This window comes from Balaenoptera musculus, chromosome 16, assembly GCF_009873245.2.
Source record: "Balaenoptera musculus isolate JJ_BM4_2016_0621 chromosome 16, mBalMus1.pri.v3, whole genome shotgun sequence".
NCBI lineage: Eukaryota > Metazoa > Chordata > Mammalia > Artiodactyla > Balaenopteridae > Balaenoptera > Balaenoptera musculus.
Genome location: NC_045800.1, coordinates 7,556,191 through 7,573,696, shown reverse-complemented (window position 1 = coordinate 7,573,696; position 17,506 = coordinate 7,556,191). Strand labels below are relative to the sequence as shown.

The 17,506-nt window shown below is 55.9% G+C and overlaps 1 protein-coding gene across 2 annotated transcripts in view; it reads right to left on the bottom strand.

Moving 5' to 3' along the window:
* FAM53B (family with sequence similarity 53 member B) overlaps window positions 1–17,506 on the bottom strand; it is a 113,726-nt gene that overhangs the window by 43,119 nt on the left and 53,101 nt on the right. For both annotated transcript variants that reach the window (XM_036828739.1, XM_036828740.1), the window contains exon 4: window positions 11,407–12,185. In XM_036828739.1, the coding sequence (XP_036684634.1) occupies window positions 11,407–12,185 (779 nt within the window). The remainder of the gene's footprint in view (window positions 1–11,406; window positions 12,186–17,506) is intronic.

Below are 17,506 nucleotides of genomic sequence, written 5' to 3'. Positions count from 1 at the left end.
TGCTGCACCATCGGCCCAGGTCTGCTAAAACGCTCGCCCCAAACACACTGCACTGTGCCGCTCCTCTCCTGGCCGTTTCTGAACGCAACGAAAAAGGGTCTTTTCTGCCGCTGGCTCCCCGGCCTGCATACTTGTTCCCATTTTTATTTGCCATCAATTCTTGGAAAATTCCATTGTCCAAGACTGTTCCAGATTAAAGTGAGATGGAACTCCTCTAGGTGGATTAGGCTTGTTTAAAGCTGGTCCCTACTATGAAGGGGCTACGGGACGGTGCGCTGGCCCAGAGGTGGAATGCAGTTAGAACCCTCTGCAAGACTGGACCATGGCACTGAGTCCCAGACAGGATCCGTCCTCCCACAGGGGACACGTGATGCTCCAAGACAGAACGGCAGGACGGGAGAAGACCACCCAGATGGCCCACGAGGGCCCTCCCCTGGTCTCAGCATCTTCCCGGGGAACCCACATGAGAAAGGGGCAGACAAGAAATTTGGGGTGATAGGGCGAGAAGAGCCCCTCGTGTGAGTGTGAGCACAGCTCCGGCCTGGCTGAGCCACTGGCACAGCAAACCCTCAACGCCACCTTGCACCTTGTTTGCCAAGTCAGCTCAGTAAAGGGTTTGCTAGGACTTTTCCCTGTGGGACACAGGAGGCCCATTTCTCATGCCTCTTTTCCCCATGTCCAGGCATGCCCACCATTTCAGAGGGAGAGCAGGACTCCAGGAGGGAAGGGAGACGAGTGCCCAAGGGCTGCGTCCAGAACAGCCTGGCTGGGGGTCAGAGGGGAGGCCAACCAGACCCTGGGCTCGGGCAAGTGCAGGACTGGCTGCGACCCCCTTCCCTCCCACAAGACGAGCCACTCTGGGGATGAGGCGGATGGCAGTAGCCAAGGGCTTAAGAGATCTTCTGGCAAATCACAAAAATGGGTAATGAAGGCTCTGCTTTGGGGGCTAAGAGGATTATTACAGACTGTGGATATGTCCACCTGCAGGACATAACTGACATTTTCTGGGCGCCTCCCCTCGGTATGGCAGAGCCAGATTGCAGGGCCAGTCTCCCTTGTGCTCCAGCCTTGTACTATGGAAGGACCTGGAACAGGACAGCTGGGCCGCACTGCTTGGGCAGAGCTGAAACAGCCTCCTAGGGAGGCCCTGGTGCCGAAACACGGGACCTCTTCAAGCCCCCGGTGCCCTGGTTTACCAACCAGAAAACTCACAGCTCAAGAAATGCAAAGCCTGCCCAAGGGCTGGGAGGATGAGTCAGTTAGATGGTGTGATATTAGAATTTCGAGGCTACTTCATCAGTGTATGGGCCTAGTGGATATGATAAATAACAGTCACGCTTCCCGACAACGTCCTGAGGCCCTGGGCCAAAGCAGCCTGTGGTGACAATGCCACCACCTCCACCTTACTTTCAGGAAACCCGAAGCCTAGTCCCAGCCTCGCCCAGGCCCATGGTTCCCAAGTGGTGGCAGGACCCACCCCAGCAGGGGCCCTCTGAAGAGGTCGTGGCCCACGGGCCGTGGGGGGCTGAAGAGTGGCCGGGGCTCTTGTCACTGCTCTGTCACTCGGCAAGCGAGCAGGCAGCCCACACTCAGTTTTCTCCCCTGAAGAGGAAGGGGAGGAGCCCTCCCAGGGTGGATGAGGGAGACGACACCCTGGAGGGGTGCCCAGAACAACCAATTCCCTCCCAACCCTGCTGCAAACACAGGCTGGTACTGTTAGGAGTCAGGACCCCGCTTCCCAGGGCCTGAGCCAGGCTGACGTGTGAAGATGTGGCAGCTGAACGCATCCCCTCCTCTGGTCACCTCCTCAGGGAGGCCTCCCCGTCCCTCCAATCTGAAGCCGGCCACCTCCATCTCCTCTCCCCCACCCGGCATTACAAACCACACCAACCTGCTTTAGTTTCCTTATGGCACACATATCGCCGTCGGAAATTATCTGGCCTGTGGTTTGCTTGCTTATTATCCCCCCTTTCTAGAAAGTAGCTTATAGAAAGTAGTGGCGATTGTGTGTGTCTTGCAGAAATACCTCTGGGCCTGAGTGCCACCCAGCAGTCACCAGGGAAGTACCTCTGAGTGCAGACGAGGTGGTGGGGAGTGGAGAGGAGAGCGGAGCAGGCCCCTAGCGTCCTGGCCTAGGACACCAGATGGTACCGAGAACAGCGGGCTCGCCTTGGTCTGCACAGCGTGCCCCACGGCCAGGCCCTAGGACGCGGGAGCTGCATGGAGGTGGGAGGGCAGGGGTTCCCCCAGGTGGCAAGGGTCAGCTCAGAGCCCGGAGCTGCCCATCGTCTCAGCTCCAGGCCACTCCCGCTCTGCACTCTGCTCTGGAGCCGGGGCTCTGCCATCTGCCCCCTGCAAGGCTATGTCCATGCGAGGGCCGGAGGAGGGGGCAGGGCTGGGCATCATCCTGTCAGCTTCCTGTGTCACTGCCCCCCAGCCCTGCTCCTCACCCGCGGGAGCAGTTTGGTCTATTCACAGCACTTGCCTCCAGTCTGCAGCTTTTCCAGCATCCACAGAACCGACTTCTTCGCCCTCCCTCCCCTCAGCCCCACGGGCCTGCGGACTCCCAGCTGCCGGGCCTTCCAAAGGGCAGCCTCTTCCCGGTGGGAGCAGCTGCCGGCAGTAGCCGCCTCCGTGATACCCGGTGTTCACACCTCGGCTTCTCGGGTCTTCAGGAACCTGGTTAACAACTGTCCACAGCGACCTCTCTGGACACACGGGGTGGCTTCCGGCCCCGCCAGGAAGGCCCTGGCTAATCCAGGCCGCCGGCCCCACTCTCCACGCACAGGGCTCCGTCAAGGGAACGGCTGCGGCGCTGCTCCGCCCGCCGCACGGCCACCACCCTCTCCACCAAGACGAAACGCGTTACAGGCCCCTGCACTGTCTCAGGGAAGGCTCTGGGCCTGTGGCCTTCAGTGACATACTATGATGTGAGCTCACTGCTACTGCGCACAAATGAAGCTTCTGGTGGTTGCCTTGTATTTTAGAACCAGCCATTTCTTTTGTTTTCCAAGACAGAAAAAAAAGCCACCCCTCGCCCTCCCCAAAAGGAATTATCCAAGAGTTCTACTATGCACAACTTTCAAAGGAGGCCTTGTTAATCTTCTCGCCATAAATAGGCAATTAACACCCACTCCGAGTCCAGTCAAACCAAGTTCCTGCCGGCTTGGGGACGTGGCAAAGGGCTGGCTGGCCCTCCTGCGTGGCATTTGCTTTCTTTAGTTCTCGACTGTGGCCTGAAGCTGCAAGAAAGGCCAGGAATTCAGGACGGCTGATTCCACAAAACTTTTACAGATAAATGGCTCATGTCAACAGGGACTCTATGTTGATGCCACGCTTGGGACAACGGGGGGACTATGTTACAAAAGGTGAAACGGGCATCATTTCACCCTGTGCGGGTCCCCACGAAAGCCAGCGGCCTGTACAGGATAAAAGGCACAGGTAGGCGGCAGGCGCGTCACCTCAGGCCCGGCTCATAATTAGTCACACGTCCGTCTCAGTGACCCCGCTCCGTGCTTCCCTGTCTCCGGCCCTCCCAGGGGCAGACCCACAGGCTCACCGAGGGCCTGGAGCTCCTTCCGGGGAGGCGTTATCCCGCCATCCCCAGTAAGGACGTAGGGGTAAGACAGGGAGTGCTGAAATCCTTCCGGGTTTCTGTCAAGCGGCCCCTTGCCCTGCATCCTTCCAGGCTGGGCTGAGGTCACTGGGCTCCGTTAGCGGATTCACAAAGGCCACTGCAGGCCCCTCATTTTCCAGAGACGCTGCCTCAGCTGATGTACACAGACCAGACGCGGCACAGCTTCGACGCGACCCAGTGTGACAAGCCCTCAGAGCTGTGACAGCATCCTCCTGCGGCCCCGAGCTGCCCCGCCTTCTCCAGCCAAGTCCAGAACAGGGGACCCAGTTTCAAGTGGACAAGGACGGAGAAGCTTCAGCAAAGGTGTCGGAGGCTTGGAGGCAGGCGTGACAAGAAAGGGTAGGAATCGGTTTCCTCAGGGTGGGAAAGGGCAGCCTGGGCTGGCAAAGCACTGATGCATAAGGGTTTGGGGGCGGGATGGTCTCAAGGACACTTGTGGAAACAAAACGAATCATGGTGACCAGCTACACTTCACTTCTACTGAGAACAGATCATGAAGAAATACAGGCAAAGTGAGGGCTGCAGGTGAGATAACAAAAGGGACTTACGATCAGCAAACTCTAAACACGATAGCTTAAAGACAGTTATCTCTGGGGATTAGGGTGACTGATTCTCGGCCCAGTGAGGTCTGTGGCTTGGAAGCTAATGACAAGATCAACCCCCTGGCTGGGCCTGTTGGTCGCGCCTCCAGAATGTCTCAGCCCCGAACAGGAATCAGCGTGCCCCCTGCCCTGGTCTAGCCCACGGTCCTATCTGCCAACAGCTCCCTGCCTCCCCCACCCCCCAGTCTACGCTGCTCCCCCCAGCCAGGAGCTTGAGGGCGGGGCTGTCACTCCCCTGCTTAAAACTCTCTAACGCTTCCCCCTGCGCTCAGAATTAAAGACAAACATCTTCAGAGGACCTCCCGAGAAGGCCCTGCCCTCTGCACTCGGGTCCCCTGCCCCCATCGTCCGCTCTGCTCCAGCCACACCAGGCTCCTCCCAGCCCCTTCCTGACTCTGACCTTTGCGCACGCACTCGTGCAAGCCCCCGTACCCACCCCACCTGCACTCTTCCAGGGCCGCCTCAGGGCTTATTTCCGCGGTCCCACAATTCTAAGGCACTGTGAGAACACTCTGGAAGCCTGGCCTCTTTTAAATGCTACCAGGGACCAGAGATGCCCAATGCACACAGCAGGCGGACAGGGCACTGACAGCAACACCGAGGTCCCGGCCATTCACTCTGCCGCCCAACACAAGACTTCAGCAGGCACGCGGAACCACCACGCGTGGGGACTTGCCTTGGAAACATCCAACACAACAGAGTAGACGTTTTCCAGACGTTCCCCACAAAGCAGGGCCAGAGATGTCCTCAGATGCGCCTCCCACCGGCCCACAGGCTGTGGGCTCCTGGGGCAGGGCGTCTGCCTCCTGCCTCCATGCCTGGCACGGGAGCGGGGCCTGGCCAGCCGCGGGTGCCCCAAGCTCATGCGGGGAGCTGGAGGGGCTTCCACCTGGGCACCTGGGTTATGAAGCAGAGGCCCCATCCAGAAAGCCCTGGGCACCCCCAGAGCTCTGTCGCCTCAATCACCCTTCGGCTCAGAGAGGCTCTCAATTAAAGCATGGAAAATCACCGAGTGGCGTTAAAAGCTGCCTCCCTGGCATGTCCCCAGTTGAACTCCTTCTATTTTTCTTTTCCCCAGGAGATCAAAGCTATTGTGTCAACACTCGGCCCTGATCCGAGTGACCTTAAGCAGATGGCTTATGCAACCTGGTGGCTGTGCCTGGGACACAAGGAAGGATCCAGGGGTCTGAATGGGGATTTCCTCAAATTATGAGAACCCCCATCAGGGTTTCTGTGGTGTTTCTGAGAGAAAGGAAGGACGAGAGAGAGCTGAAACTCTTCTCCCGCCTGGGCCCTGCCCTGCTCCACGGCTGCAGGATCACGACACCCCGTAGCAGAAGCAGCAAGCCCAGCTGACCGCCGGAGCCCACGAGACAGGCCGCAGGGTGCGGCTCTGACGGGAAAGCATCATCCCTGGCTGGACGCACGCCACGCGAGTCCTGCCCACACCCATGAGAAACAGGAACTGTCATCCCCATTTTACAGACAAGAAAATGGAGGCTTACAGAGGGTGACCTGCCCAAGGGCACACAGCTCAAAAAAGTAGCAGAGTGGGGAACTGAGCCCCACCTGACACCAGAGCTCACACTTTCTCCTCTACGCCGCCCTCTGTGTCCCGCGAGTGTCAGCTACCTGGAAGGGGCACCTGGGGGCAGATCACAGCACAGGAGGAGCACGGAACCCGGTCTTCCCAGCCTCCTCAGGAGCCGCATGGCTTTGCGCAAGTCACCAACTCTCCCGGACTCTCGAGTGAGGGGTGAACAAGAGCAGAGGTGGCAGATCACTTAGCAGTGGCTGCCAAGATCACGGAGGGGAAGATTCTAGACTTCCTCTGAGTTCAACCAGAAGGACCACCGCAACTGACCAGCAATGTCTGTCAAGAGCATGGAAGGAGCTGCCACCCTTGGCATCCACTGCTCTGATGGCCTGGGTCTTAAAGGCTCTCTTCCTTTGTTCAAGCCCATCCTGTTTCCTCACGGGAAGCAACTATTCCCATGTGCCCACAGTGGTTTTGCCTTTACTTTTATTTAGCATTTATATCATCCCAGTTGGAATCCCAGGGCTTTCCATGACTATTCCTCAAAGATCTTAACACCCATCTGCATTCTGTGTTGTGAAGGGCGACCCACCTCTGAACTCCTCTGCTTGCTGTCAGCACAGTTCCCCGCACCCGCAGGAAGGATGCTAAGGGTGCAAAGGGGCAGCAAACTGGAGCCAGTGAGGTGGCCGGCTGCTGGCAGAGGGGACAGAAGGCCATAAAGGCTCAGGCAGGCCAGGCCTGAGCCCAGGACTCTGCCAAGAGAAAGCACAGCTGGCCTGCAGCTGCCAGGGCTGCCGGAGTGCAGCCAGTGGTGTGAGGGCCACCGCTCGTTAAAGGCAGACCCCCCCCCACAGCACACAGGCCAGAGCAGGAGGCTGACCGGGGGAGCCTCACCCAGGGGCGACCCTGCCAGCAAAGAGGCACGAGTTACTGAGGAGCGTCTGCGATGAGCCTTCCGCTGACCTCCCCCACCAACCCCTCACCCTTCAGAGCCCACACAGCCCTGGCCAACCTGCTCCCCTGGACTCATCCGCAGGACCGTGGCTCTCAGCGTAGTTTCTACCTCGTGCTTCTTTCCTACCCCACACTGCCCCCGGCCAGCTTTCACCGGCCCCTCCAACATCTGCTAACACAACAGTTGCTGCCTGTTCTGAGGCCTGCTCTGGGAGCTTCGGGGGCTCAGTGTGTGGGCAGCTGCAATCAATCAAACCTCTGTTCCAGCATCCTGACCCCTCCTCACAAACGTCTCCCTTCTGTTGGAAGCACTGTTGAGAAATACAATTTGTTGCTCTTTCAAGCTGACCAGCTTGGAGTTAAAAATACAGCAGGGCCTGTGACACCCAGGGCATGGCGTTCAGCGGGTAATCCTTGATTGTCGCTTTTGCCGAAATCTTCGCTCACACCCATGCGATCCATGTCTAAATGGCCACGCACAGCCCAGGTCTCACTGGGAGTCAACCAACGCTTGGTGGTCAAACCAGGCCTCAAAAAAGCAGTAATAAATAATGTCAGCGGAAGTCCCACTAATAAACAGCTCACATGCTCAGGCCGGGCGGGCCCTGCCCTCCATGGCACACACTGTCCTTTTGCAGAGAGGCGGCTGCAGCTCCACATAAACCACCAGGCAGAAGGCGGCTCGACAGAGCGCGTGAGGAAAGCTGCGCGCGGAGGTCAGCAGGACCAGCCCTGGCGCGCACGAGGCAAGACTGACCCCTGGGCCACCTTCGAGCATCCGGCTCTGTGGAACAAGGGGCTGCAGTCACGGTTACAGGGAGGGAGGGCCTTTCGGGGCCAGGTCCTTGCGCCGTCCCTCCCCACGGGGGCCCCCTCCCTACAGTCGCCCGCCCTCACTCGAGACCCAGCTCCCTGCCTGAGAGCCCGGCACTCAGGCTGTAAGAAGCAAAGACAATCTGAACGCAATTCTCACCAGCCCCCTCCCCCACTGCTGCGAGGGACAAGAGCCACCGCTGCTGCCAGCTGGGAGCTGTGCCCGGAGACCTGGCTGGGAGGGCAGGGCGCCCGCAGGGGCGTCGGGTGGGCTCCTGGGGTCCCTTCCATCCTGGTACCACGGGTGACAGACATGAGACAAGAACGCTCACACATGCCAGCCTCCTCTGGCAGGTGGCGATTCTGATTCTCTCCCCATTTCACAACCCCCAGCTCTAAAACATGGAGTTTACCGCAGGCCGAGCAGGGTTGCAGGGCAGGCCTCCTTCCCATTTTCAAAAGAGAAGGATGAGGCAAGAAGAGGAACCAGCAAGAAGAAATAAGTGGCAAGGACAGAAGAGGGAGGGTAAAATCAGAAGGAAGGAGATGTCGGATAAAGAAAAGGGGCGTCTTCAGAACGTCACCCTCTAAGCCCAGTTCTGCCTCTGTAGATGCCCAGAACAAGCCCACGCCTTCCCTCCCAAGCCCTGCCATCACGACGACAACAGTCAGTATCTGTCAGCACTCCCTGGGCCAATGTGCAGGTGATGTGTGTGTAGATAAAGACACACACATGTATCAAAAGATATCACAGATACACACATTTATACACAGACATCCATACATAGCTACACACATACATACATGTGCACACAGACACACTGACACATTTACACAGCATACACACACACACGCACACATGCGCACATACGTGACTTCCCCTATTCCTCCCAACAGTGGTGGTGGCAGTGCCGGTATTATCTGCTGCACAGAGATGTTAAGCAATTTGCCCAGGGCTGCCAGCCTCCTGCCCCATCTCTGAGGCCTTCTGATTTGTCAACGCCCCGCCCCCCCAAATGAGGATCTAAAGGTGAACACCGTGTTCCAGAAGGGTCTGTTTCCTCAGGAGGGGCTGGGAGGGACACAGCCCAAGGTCACATCTACCTCTCAAGGCCTCGGCTTCTAGCTCAGAGCCCGTACCTCACAACGGTGCCCACCCCAGGGCCTCCCTGTGCACACAAGGACCTCAGGGCGTCTGGCCTCTCCTGCCCTCCTGACTCTCCCGGGGTCCCTCCCTGGTCTCTTTTCTGTGGCAGCCGGGAGAGGCCCTGGCTACCATCCTTGCTCTGGGCGCCGCTGGTGCTCACACAGACCCCAGGGAGGTCCCAGCCCCGGTCAGCGCCTCTGGTGGCCGGGGTTTATCAGAGCTGCCCGTTGTCCCAAAGGTCTGACCGCAATGCGCTCACTCTGTACCTTCAGCCCGAGTCTCTCATGCACCTGGGCCCAGAGCCCACGCACACAGGGGCTCCTTGACAATGATGCTCACGCAGAACCCCTCCCGCCAGGGAGGCGAACGTATAAAGCAAGATCAAAAGACCCACGAGAGAGAGTCTGCGATCCGGCTGCAGGAAAGGGTAGCAGGACACAGAGAGCAGCGCTGACCCTCGGCACAAGCCAGCCTTCCTACCGTCGTGCAGACCCGCTCGCTTCCCGGCAGCTACAGATGCGGGTAAGAGCACGCGGAGGCCAGGGTCTGGGGGCAGTAAGTCCTGCACCAACCGCTGTCTGGCTGCGAGCAGGTCCCTGCCTCCCTCCCCCAGCAACACCACCACTCACAGGGTGCCGGCTGCAGGGCCCCACATGCTCCAGGCTGCATCCAGGGCTCTTCAAATGCACAGAGGTGGCCCTGGGCCTGGCTTTCAAGGCTCCCGGAGGAGGAAGGCCCACCTCCCGAGGCCATGAATCACCCGGCTGGGGGAGCCGAAGCAGGCGGCGCCCCAGGGGAAGAGGGCTGGCTGGGTCTAGAGGCTTGGTCGGGGGTGGCTCAGAGCCCATCCATCCCCAGGGCTCTGGCCGCAGCCCCCTGGCCCACACGCTTCCCAGGGGCCCCTTCTCTGCTTTCCCGGGACCCTGCCCTCTCCAGGCCTTGGCTGGGGAAAGACAGGCAGAATGAGGGCAGACTCCTGCGGGCCTTGGGGGGCTGCCTGGAGCCAGGGGAGAGTCCATACATCTGGGCACAGTCCCACCGGGCGAAATATCTTTAAATGGTTTCTACCCAAGTGAGGACGGGAAATGTCTCCAGTGATGCCAGTGGTGTTATTCCAACCTGTGGCTAGTAAAATACAATTACACCTGTACGTTGTTTTTATGACCTATCTAGCTTATTAGCTAATAAAATAAGCTCAGCATTAAAAATTTAACTGAAGCCATTTATCGTACCCACAACTCAGGGCTCTGGGTTTCCTTCAGCAGTCACCCAAATCTGTTACCTTTCCAGCCTTTTTACCTATTTACGTTTCTCCAGGAAGGAAAATTCCACCTGCCTGTCCAACTTGAATGAATGTGTTAGATCGTTGTCTAGCTTGGACACCCCTGGAGAGGCGCTGGGAGGAAGGGAAACTGACCATGAGGGCAGGGCCTGGGCTCTTGGACAAAGGTGGCCAGAAAGGCTGGACTCAGGGGTCAGGTGGGTGGTCTAGACCAGAGATACCTGCACCTCTTCTTTTGGGGGGACCTCTAGGCTTGGAGGGAGAACTAGAGGAGAAGGAAACGCCATAAACAGAAGCTGTATTTTCATTCTGAAATGAAAGGAGGCCCGGCTGAAAAAGCAGCACTGGCCACTGAAGGAAGGCAGTGGTGCCCGCCTGGGAAGGGGTGGACACGACAAGCCTGCCTGCACAGACGTGGCCATACGCTCACGAGCGAGGCCAACCTCTCACCGCCAAGCTAGTCCCCACTCCCTCAAGCCCAGCCGTGACAGGTACTCACATAACAAGACTAGAAAAGATAATGCTCAAACCGTGGCTCTGAGCACCTGAGGAGCCCCTGGACACAGAACCTAGAGCGCCGCGTTCTACCCACCACACCCATCTGTCCTCCAGTGGGCAGGTGGCCACAAGGACCAGCCCTGCTCCCTGGGCCTCACTGTCACGCTCTGATCCTTGGGACCCCGCAGTGAGAACCAAACGCAGGCAGCGCTCACGCTTGGAGACTGTCCTGATAATGGTGTATTAACTCCAAGTTCATCTCATTCAAACCCATACCCAAGATCAGTGTTAGCACGAGGCAGGGCTCTGAGACTCGGAGGATAAAGCACAAGTGACAGGGGTGTGTGGCCAGAGGCCTCGCCTACAGTGAACAGCAAGGATGATTACACAGGTGGCACAGAGCAGAGTGACCACAATTTCTTGATGGTCTCACACTGTTGGCAGTTTAATCAAAAGAATAAGTGCCTCCCCCCATTTCTCGTTCTTTAAAACTATCACCCACGGTCCTGATCTCAGGATCAGCATGATCCGAGTGACACTGAATCCCGGCCTGTGCCAGCAGTTCCTACGGTGGCTGCAGGGATGGGCTCCTGGGAGAGGCTCCAGAAAGTGCCAGGAGGGGGACCACCAGTGTCTGGTGATGCTGGACTGCCCGACACCCTGCTTCTCATCATCTGTCTGTTCCTGTACCACTAGCATGTGTGCAGAGGGAAAGAGCATTTCTGATTTTAAATGGAAAGAAATAGATGTTTAAAAAAAAAACGGGGGGCTTGATTTCATCTTTCACTGTATAGAATTTTAAAAACGAGGAAATAAACCCACTTCCTGGGCATTTCCGACACTGGCACCCTGCAGTTGCCCGGGATGGGCCAGGAGCCGTGGCGGCTCCGGTAAGCACCTGGTTGCTGCTGCAGCGCCTTCTGGGGCTCTTACCTGCGCCATCTTGGCCAGGTCCAGGGAGGGCCTCTGCTCCTGTGCCTCCTCGGGACGACGCCGCTTGACGCCGACCTTCTTGTCGTTAAGGACACACGGCTGGGAGCGGCTGCGGGAGAGCCCACTGGAGCGTCTGGCCAGCTCCGGCGTCGAGGCAGGGGTGCTGCTGGCTGAGGGGGGACAGTACTCCGCAAAGGAGAACTGCTCGTGCGAGCAGGAGAGGGACCGCTGCATGTCCAGTCGGGCCCCGCCCACGGGGCTCGGGTCGGGGCCCCAGATGTCGCCTGCCTGTCTGCAGGTGGCCGAGCCCGGCGCCCCCTGGCAGGGCTGACCGCCAAATCGGGGGTGAAGTCCCGCCTGGTCGTAGGGCGAGGAGAGCACGTTGGCGCGGGACGGGAGGCTGAAGCTGGAGCTCCTCTGCATGGTGCTGAAGCCGTTGGAGTAGCGCTGGACGCTGCCCCCGCTGTAACAGCGCCTCTTCTCAACAGGAGTCCAGACTCTGGACCCCAGGGGCCTCCACGACGTTCGGCAGCTGGACATCTCGTCGGAGAAGGACAGCGACCGGCACTGGCGCTTGCTGGGGGGCGCTGAGGGGTTCCCGTTGTGGTCACTGAGGCTGAGGTCTTTGATCAGGTTGGTGACCGCGCAGGCGGTCGCGGCCTCCCGGTGCCACAGAGCGCCGTCCTGACACTTGTCGGGCAGGCACTCCCAGATGCTGGCGCTCGGCTGGTCGATCTGAAGAGGGCACTTCCTGTCCAGGTCTCGCCATCTGTCATTTTCTGGTTCGCAAACGACAAAGAGAAACAGGATTTGAGAAGGCCTTCGTGCCAGCCCTCTACCTCCTCACCAAGAACCCGTCTTAAACAGGATGTTAGAGCCAGAAAGGCCCTTAAAAGCCATGCAGTCCAACCTCGCTTTACAGGTGAGAAACTGAGGCTCAGAGAGGGGACAGGAGTCCCACGGTGCTGAGCCAGAAGCAGGGCTTCTGGGTCTAGGATCCAGGCAGCCCCTAGGACGCCTGAGACGGTTTCCTCTCCAACATACCGTACTGCCTCCCAGGAAAGTCCAAAGCACTACTGTTCACCCCAAAGGCTCCTCATTTTCTAGAAGGGAAACTGACTTGCCTCACCCCTGCCCTAGCCAGCAGCAGAGTGGGGGCAACGTGTCTGTTACGGCCCGTCTTAGGGCTCTGCTGCTCTGGGGCTGGGACTCGACGCCCTGGCGGGAAGACCACAGCCAAAGATGAGTCTGTCAGAACTTCAGAGGGGCTGGAGGCGCTGCCAGGTTAGTGCATCTGAATTCCATCCTTAAAATACTTGCTGACAATGGAAACTGGACATTTCATGGATTTACATCCCCTCCACCAAAATGTTCCACAACCAACAACATTAGCTGCCAATCACTGAGGACTTTCCTTGTGTTCACTTGCTCTCTGGCTGAAATCGAGGACAAAGTGGCTAAAATCTATAGAAGTAAGTCTTGGGCTGCATAGACGTAAGGGTACAATTTCAACTTACACATTCGGGTCTCTCCCTGAATGCATGGATAAACAAGCTAACCCTGCTAGGAAATGCAGACTTTTGCACTTGAACCCTTACTTTAGAGAAATATTCAAGAACTATTTGTCAGTTTTCTACTATGGAATCAGGCACTGTGCTGAGAATTTTAGGAGAACAAACTTGACACAGTTCTTGTATTCAAGTTCACAATACAAAAGCAAAGTTAAGAAATACGCTGTGCTGCCAGGGGTCAACATGCTACCATGTTTCTATGTTTTTCTAATCTACACATATTTATAAACTGTGCAAATGTGAATATGGAGAAAAGTATGGCTGAGTCAGTCAGTAGAAGGAGAGAAGTAAAATCTGAAACGACAGTCAGTAGCTATTTCACACACACTGATTCTCAGCACTGCAATCAGTTACTGCACATCCACCGTGGGTGGTGTAACCCCGCACAGTGCCCTGCACGGCTACCACTGCTGCCCAGATGGGGAGACCCAGGCTTGGGGGGGTTGAGTAAGTGGCCCCGAGCCACATACCTAACAAGTGACGAGATGCAGACCCAGGCTGACCCAACCCAAAGCCCTTTGCTCTTTTCGCTACACTGCAGCACTGAGGGAACCACAAGGCAGTCTGACCTTGGCCCTGCCCTCAAGGAGTTTACTAGTCGTTCAAGATGAGCCATCACTCAGAAAATTGTGACGTCCTTGCTCCAGGCAGCAAGGACTGTAGGACCATCTTCTCTACCAGTGGCCATTTCTCAAAGGGCCCCGAGAGACACACCTAAGGAACTCACTCCATGCTGAGTGCCACAAGCAGCAACTACTGGACAGGTTCAAAGGGAATGACCAGTGAGGCCCAAAAGGAGCTTCACGAGCCAAAGGAAAAGCCAGATCAGGGCTAAACGTGACGCTGCTTCCTCCAGGGCACCCTGTGCACCCATGAGACACAGAGCCTGAGGCGCTGGGACCCTGGACAGGGGACATGGCGGGAATCATCCAGAGGCTGTTCCCACAGGAGGGTCTTAGAAGCTGGAGAGGCAGGAGAGAGATCTGCCAAGTTAGGCCAGCTGGGAACAAAGCAGGACTGACGCTAAACATCCAGTTCAACTCATCCCTGAAATCTGCCCAGGCCCTGACACACGGCAAGTCTCGATACGTGTTCCTGTAACTTAATCATTACTAAAAACTGACAAATCATTACTAAAAATTATCTTTTTGCAAATAGCATTTATGTTGTTCAACATAGGTCCTCACCACCTACCACTCCTCAAATATTCACCATTCTTTTTTTTTTGGCCACACCGTGCAGCACGTGGGATCTTAGTTCCCCAACCAGGGATCGAACCCGCGCCCCCTGCAGTGGAAGCACAGAATCTTACGCACTGGACCGCCAGGGAAGTCCCTCACCATTCTTTTAGAAGAGTTTCAATTTGACATCTGTCAGCAGTTGTAAGTTCAGTAAACTAATACTAGAGTAAAATGTTTAAAAATACAAACTAACCTTGACTGAGTCAAGACAATCTCTGATTTAGAAGAAGAAAAGTTATCCTCAGAAACAAGTGGAGATTTATGTATGATGATGTTCTTCAAAATGATATGAGTGATGGCAAAATGGTAAACACAACTAAAACGTCCTACAGTAGGGGGCTGGTTAAATAAAGTACCAAGGAATACCATGGAGCATGAAAAAAGCAGTTTCAAAGAATATTAATGATGTGGAGAAATGCTAATGATGCAATACTAAGCATAAAGAAACAGGATACAAAACTGTATAGACAGCGTGATTCCTATTTAGTGAAATACATATGTTATATGGGAAGATAAAAAGGAAATAAACGAAAATGTTCACGGTTGATTGGCAGAGAGCTAGTTGATTTTTCTCATTTTTGTTTCCCTGGAGCTTCTACGTTTTCTATAAGGACAAATATGTGGAGGACCAGGGCCTATGACCCCATCCTCCTCTGGGTTTGCTCCTTTGGTCTTTTAGGAAGTTCCCATCAAACAATGCTCGCCACCGGCTCCCCTTCTGGGACAAGGCATTGAGGTGCCACATGGGCCACAAATGCGGTCGATGAGGAAGGAACCAAGGACCCAACCGAGGGCAGTGAGGACCCCAAGATGGCACCACAGTGGCCCCAACTTAAGGAGCCTAGAGCCCACTGGAGACGGTCTCTGTCCTAGGCCTTGGGAAACCTGGGAAATTAAAAGAGATTGGTCCTATCCTCAGAAGATACCACTTTCTGTTCCATTTTTCTTTCACTGCCCTGGAATTTTCCCCATCTCTAGGGAGATAGTGAGACAAAGGGCAAGTGGAAGCCAGTTAAGCATGAACATCCTGTCTCTCCACTGGCTACCTTGTGATCTTGGTGCTTCCTAACTCGGGCCTCCCTACTCCAGTCCCATTTCCTTTCTGCCCCCAGAGAACTTTCTGAGGCCCGCACATGTCGTGGGCCCCGTCTACTCGTGGTCTCCCCAGTAGGCCCTGTGCTCCAGGCACGCCGGACTTCCTGTGACAGCAGAAGTGAGACAAGAGTCAGGGAGAGCCAAGATCATCCTTGAAAACCCCTGAAACAGCCCATAAAGCCCACTCCTCCTGGTTTTGTGTACAAAGCCCTGAAGAGTACATAAAACTAAAGTTTAATAAATCGATTGCAGGAAGGAGCACAGGTGGCATCTCTTGCAGAGGGGTGTGCATTCGACTTGTTTTGCGGTTTAACTATCAAATCCCCAGTGGGAACTGGGGTTGGAGGGCTAACTCTCGCGTGCTCCTACCTGCCTACAGGAACTACCTGTTTCTGTTTTGAAGAGTAAGCCTCTATTGACCTTAATACATAGATGTCTTTGTTGTAGGGAGGAGTAAAAGAGTCAGTTCTCAACTCAATCCACCGGTTAAATGCGGGTACAGCGCGACCGCCGTGGACCTGCAGCTTCCCCTCCCACGTGAGCTCTTCCATGCCTTCACACCTTTGCAGAGACCTGCACCAGTCTCTTACTTCCCATTTCAGAGCCAACTCAAACATCACCTCCTCTGCAGATACGCCCTCCCATACAAGCCCTTGGGCACCTGCAGCTCTTTGCCTAGACTTTCAATCACGTGGCTCATGTTAACTGAACTTTAATGATCTGTTCACGTGTCTATGTCATCTATTGAGCTAGAAGTTCTGGAGCACAGTCCCAGCATGACCCTCCCGTGCCCTGCACACAGCTTGGCACACAGCAGACCTCAGCCGGTGGTGGGTGGAAGAAGGAGGGTATGACGAAGTGCAGATAAAAACTACAGAGCAGACCATGGGTGTTCACTTGGTCTCGCTTATCCTCTGTCCCTGGCATAGGTAACCGTTCCTTGGCCAGGCAGGTCCAACCTGGGCTGTGCCTTGAACTCCCCATCCCACCACGGCCAGGGATGGTTGTGTATGAACTAGCCAGGACACTGGCTGGCACCACAATAGCTAAGATACTTTGAAAACACGAAGCACTGCCCGATACTGAGCACTGCTACTGTGTGTCAACACCAGCCAGGTGGCCACTTGTTCTGTCTGCGGAGCAGATAATATTTTAATTGTTTCTATCTTTATCGCTTCACGAAGTACAATATAAGAAAAGTAAAAACAATCGAGGCTATGTTTAGCCCTTGTGTTTTCCCCCTTCGCTCAGGGAACAGAAGGCGATTTGTTGGGTCAGGTCACCAGACAAAAGAAACAGGAATAGAAGCTAATTTTTCATGGCAAACCGCCCTGAGCGTTAGGCCCAACGTCACGGTGTACAAAAGGCCTCGGTTCGGCTCCAAGGAGAGGATACCGGACACCCCCGCCCCTCCATTCAATACCACTTCTGCACAAACAACTATAACTCTTCCAGAAGTGACAATGGCCATGGACGTGGGGATTCCACTGAGCAGGGCTCACTTGGTGTGGTGGGAAGGGTGTGGACTTGGGTTCGAGCCTCAGCTCTGCAAGTGACTTAATCTCTCAGAGCCTCCGTTTCTTCATCTATAAAACGAGGGGACTGGTGATGACCACCCTGCAGAGCTGTTCTGAGAACTAAAGAGTTGCCTCGCACAGGGCCTGCGAGGACGGAACAGGCTCTCGAGACGGCAGCCGTGACTGTGACCACGCTGCAGAAGGCTCGGACGGCTGAGCCTCGGCCCTTCTGCAACCGGGGACCCATCTCTGTGGGGTCTGGTTGGAACGGGAACCTGGACGCTCTGCACGAGGATGTCTCAAAGTGTGGTTTCAGGACCACCTGCAGGGGCATCCCCTGGGTTGTTAAAATGCAGATTCCCAGGCCCAGATTCTGATACACAGAATCTCTAGGGGTAGAAGCCTGCATTTTAATAAACTCCCCAGGTTATTTTAACACAAAGTTGTTGAGAACCGCTGCTCTGGACTGCAGGCTACACAGGGGCCTGGGTTCTCACACACCTCTGCGGCAGTCCAGTCAGACCACCCAGACACACCAGGAAGCTTCTGCAGGGTTGACCATCCCAGTCGCTAAAAATCTGGACTTAGAACGTCATTGAACACTGGCGTTCTGGTGTTTGTTTTGCTTGGGGCCAACAACAGAAAGTAGAATTTCGGAGAAGGAGGACTCCGCCCT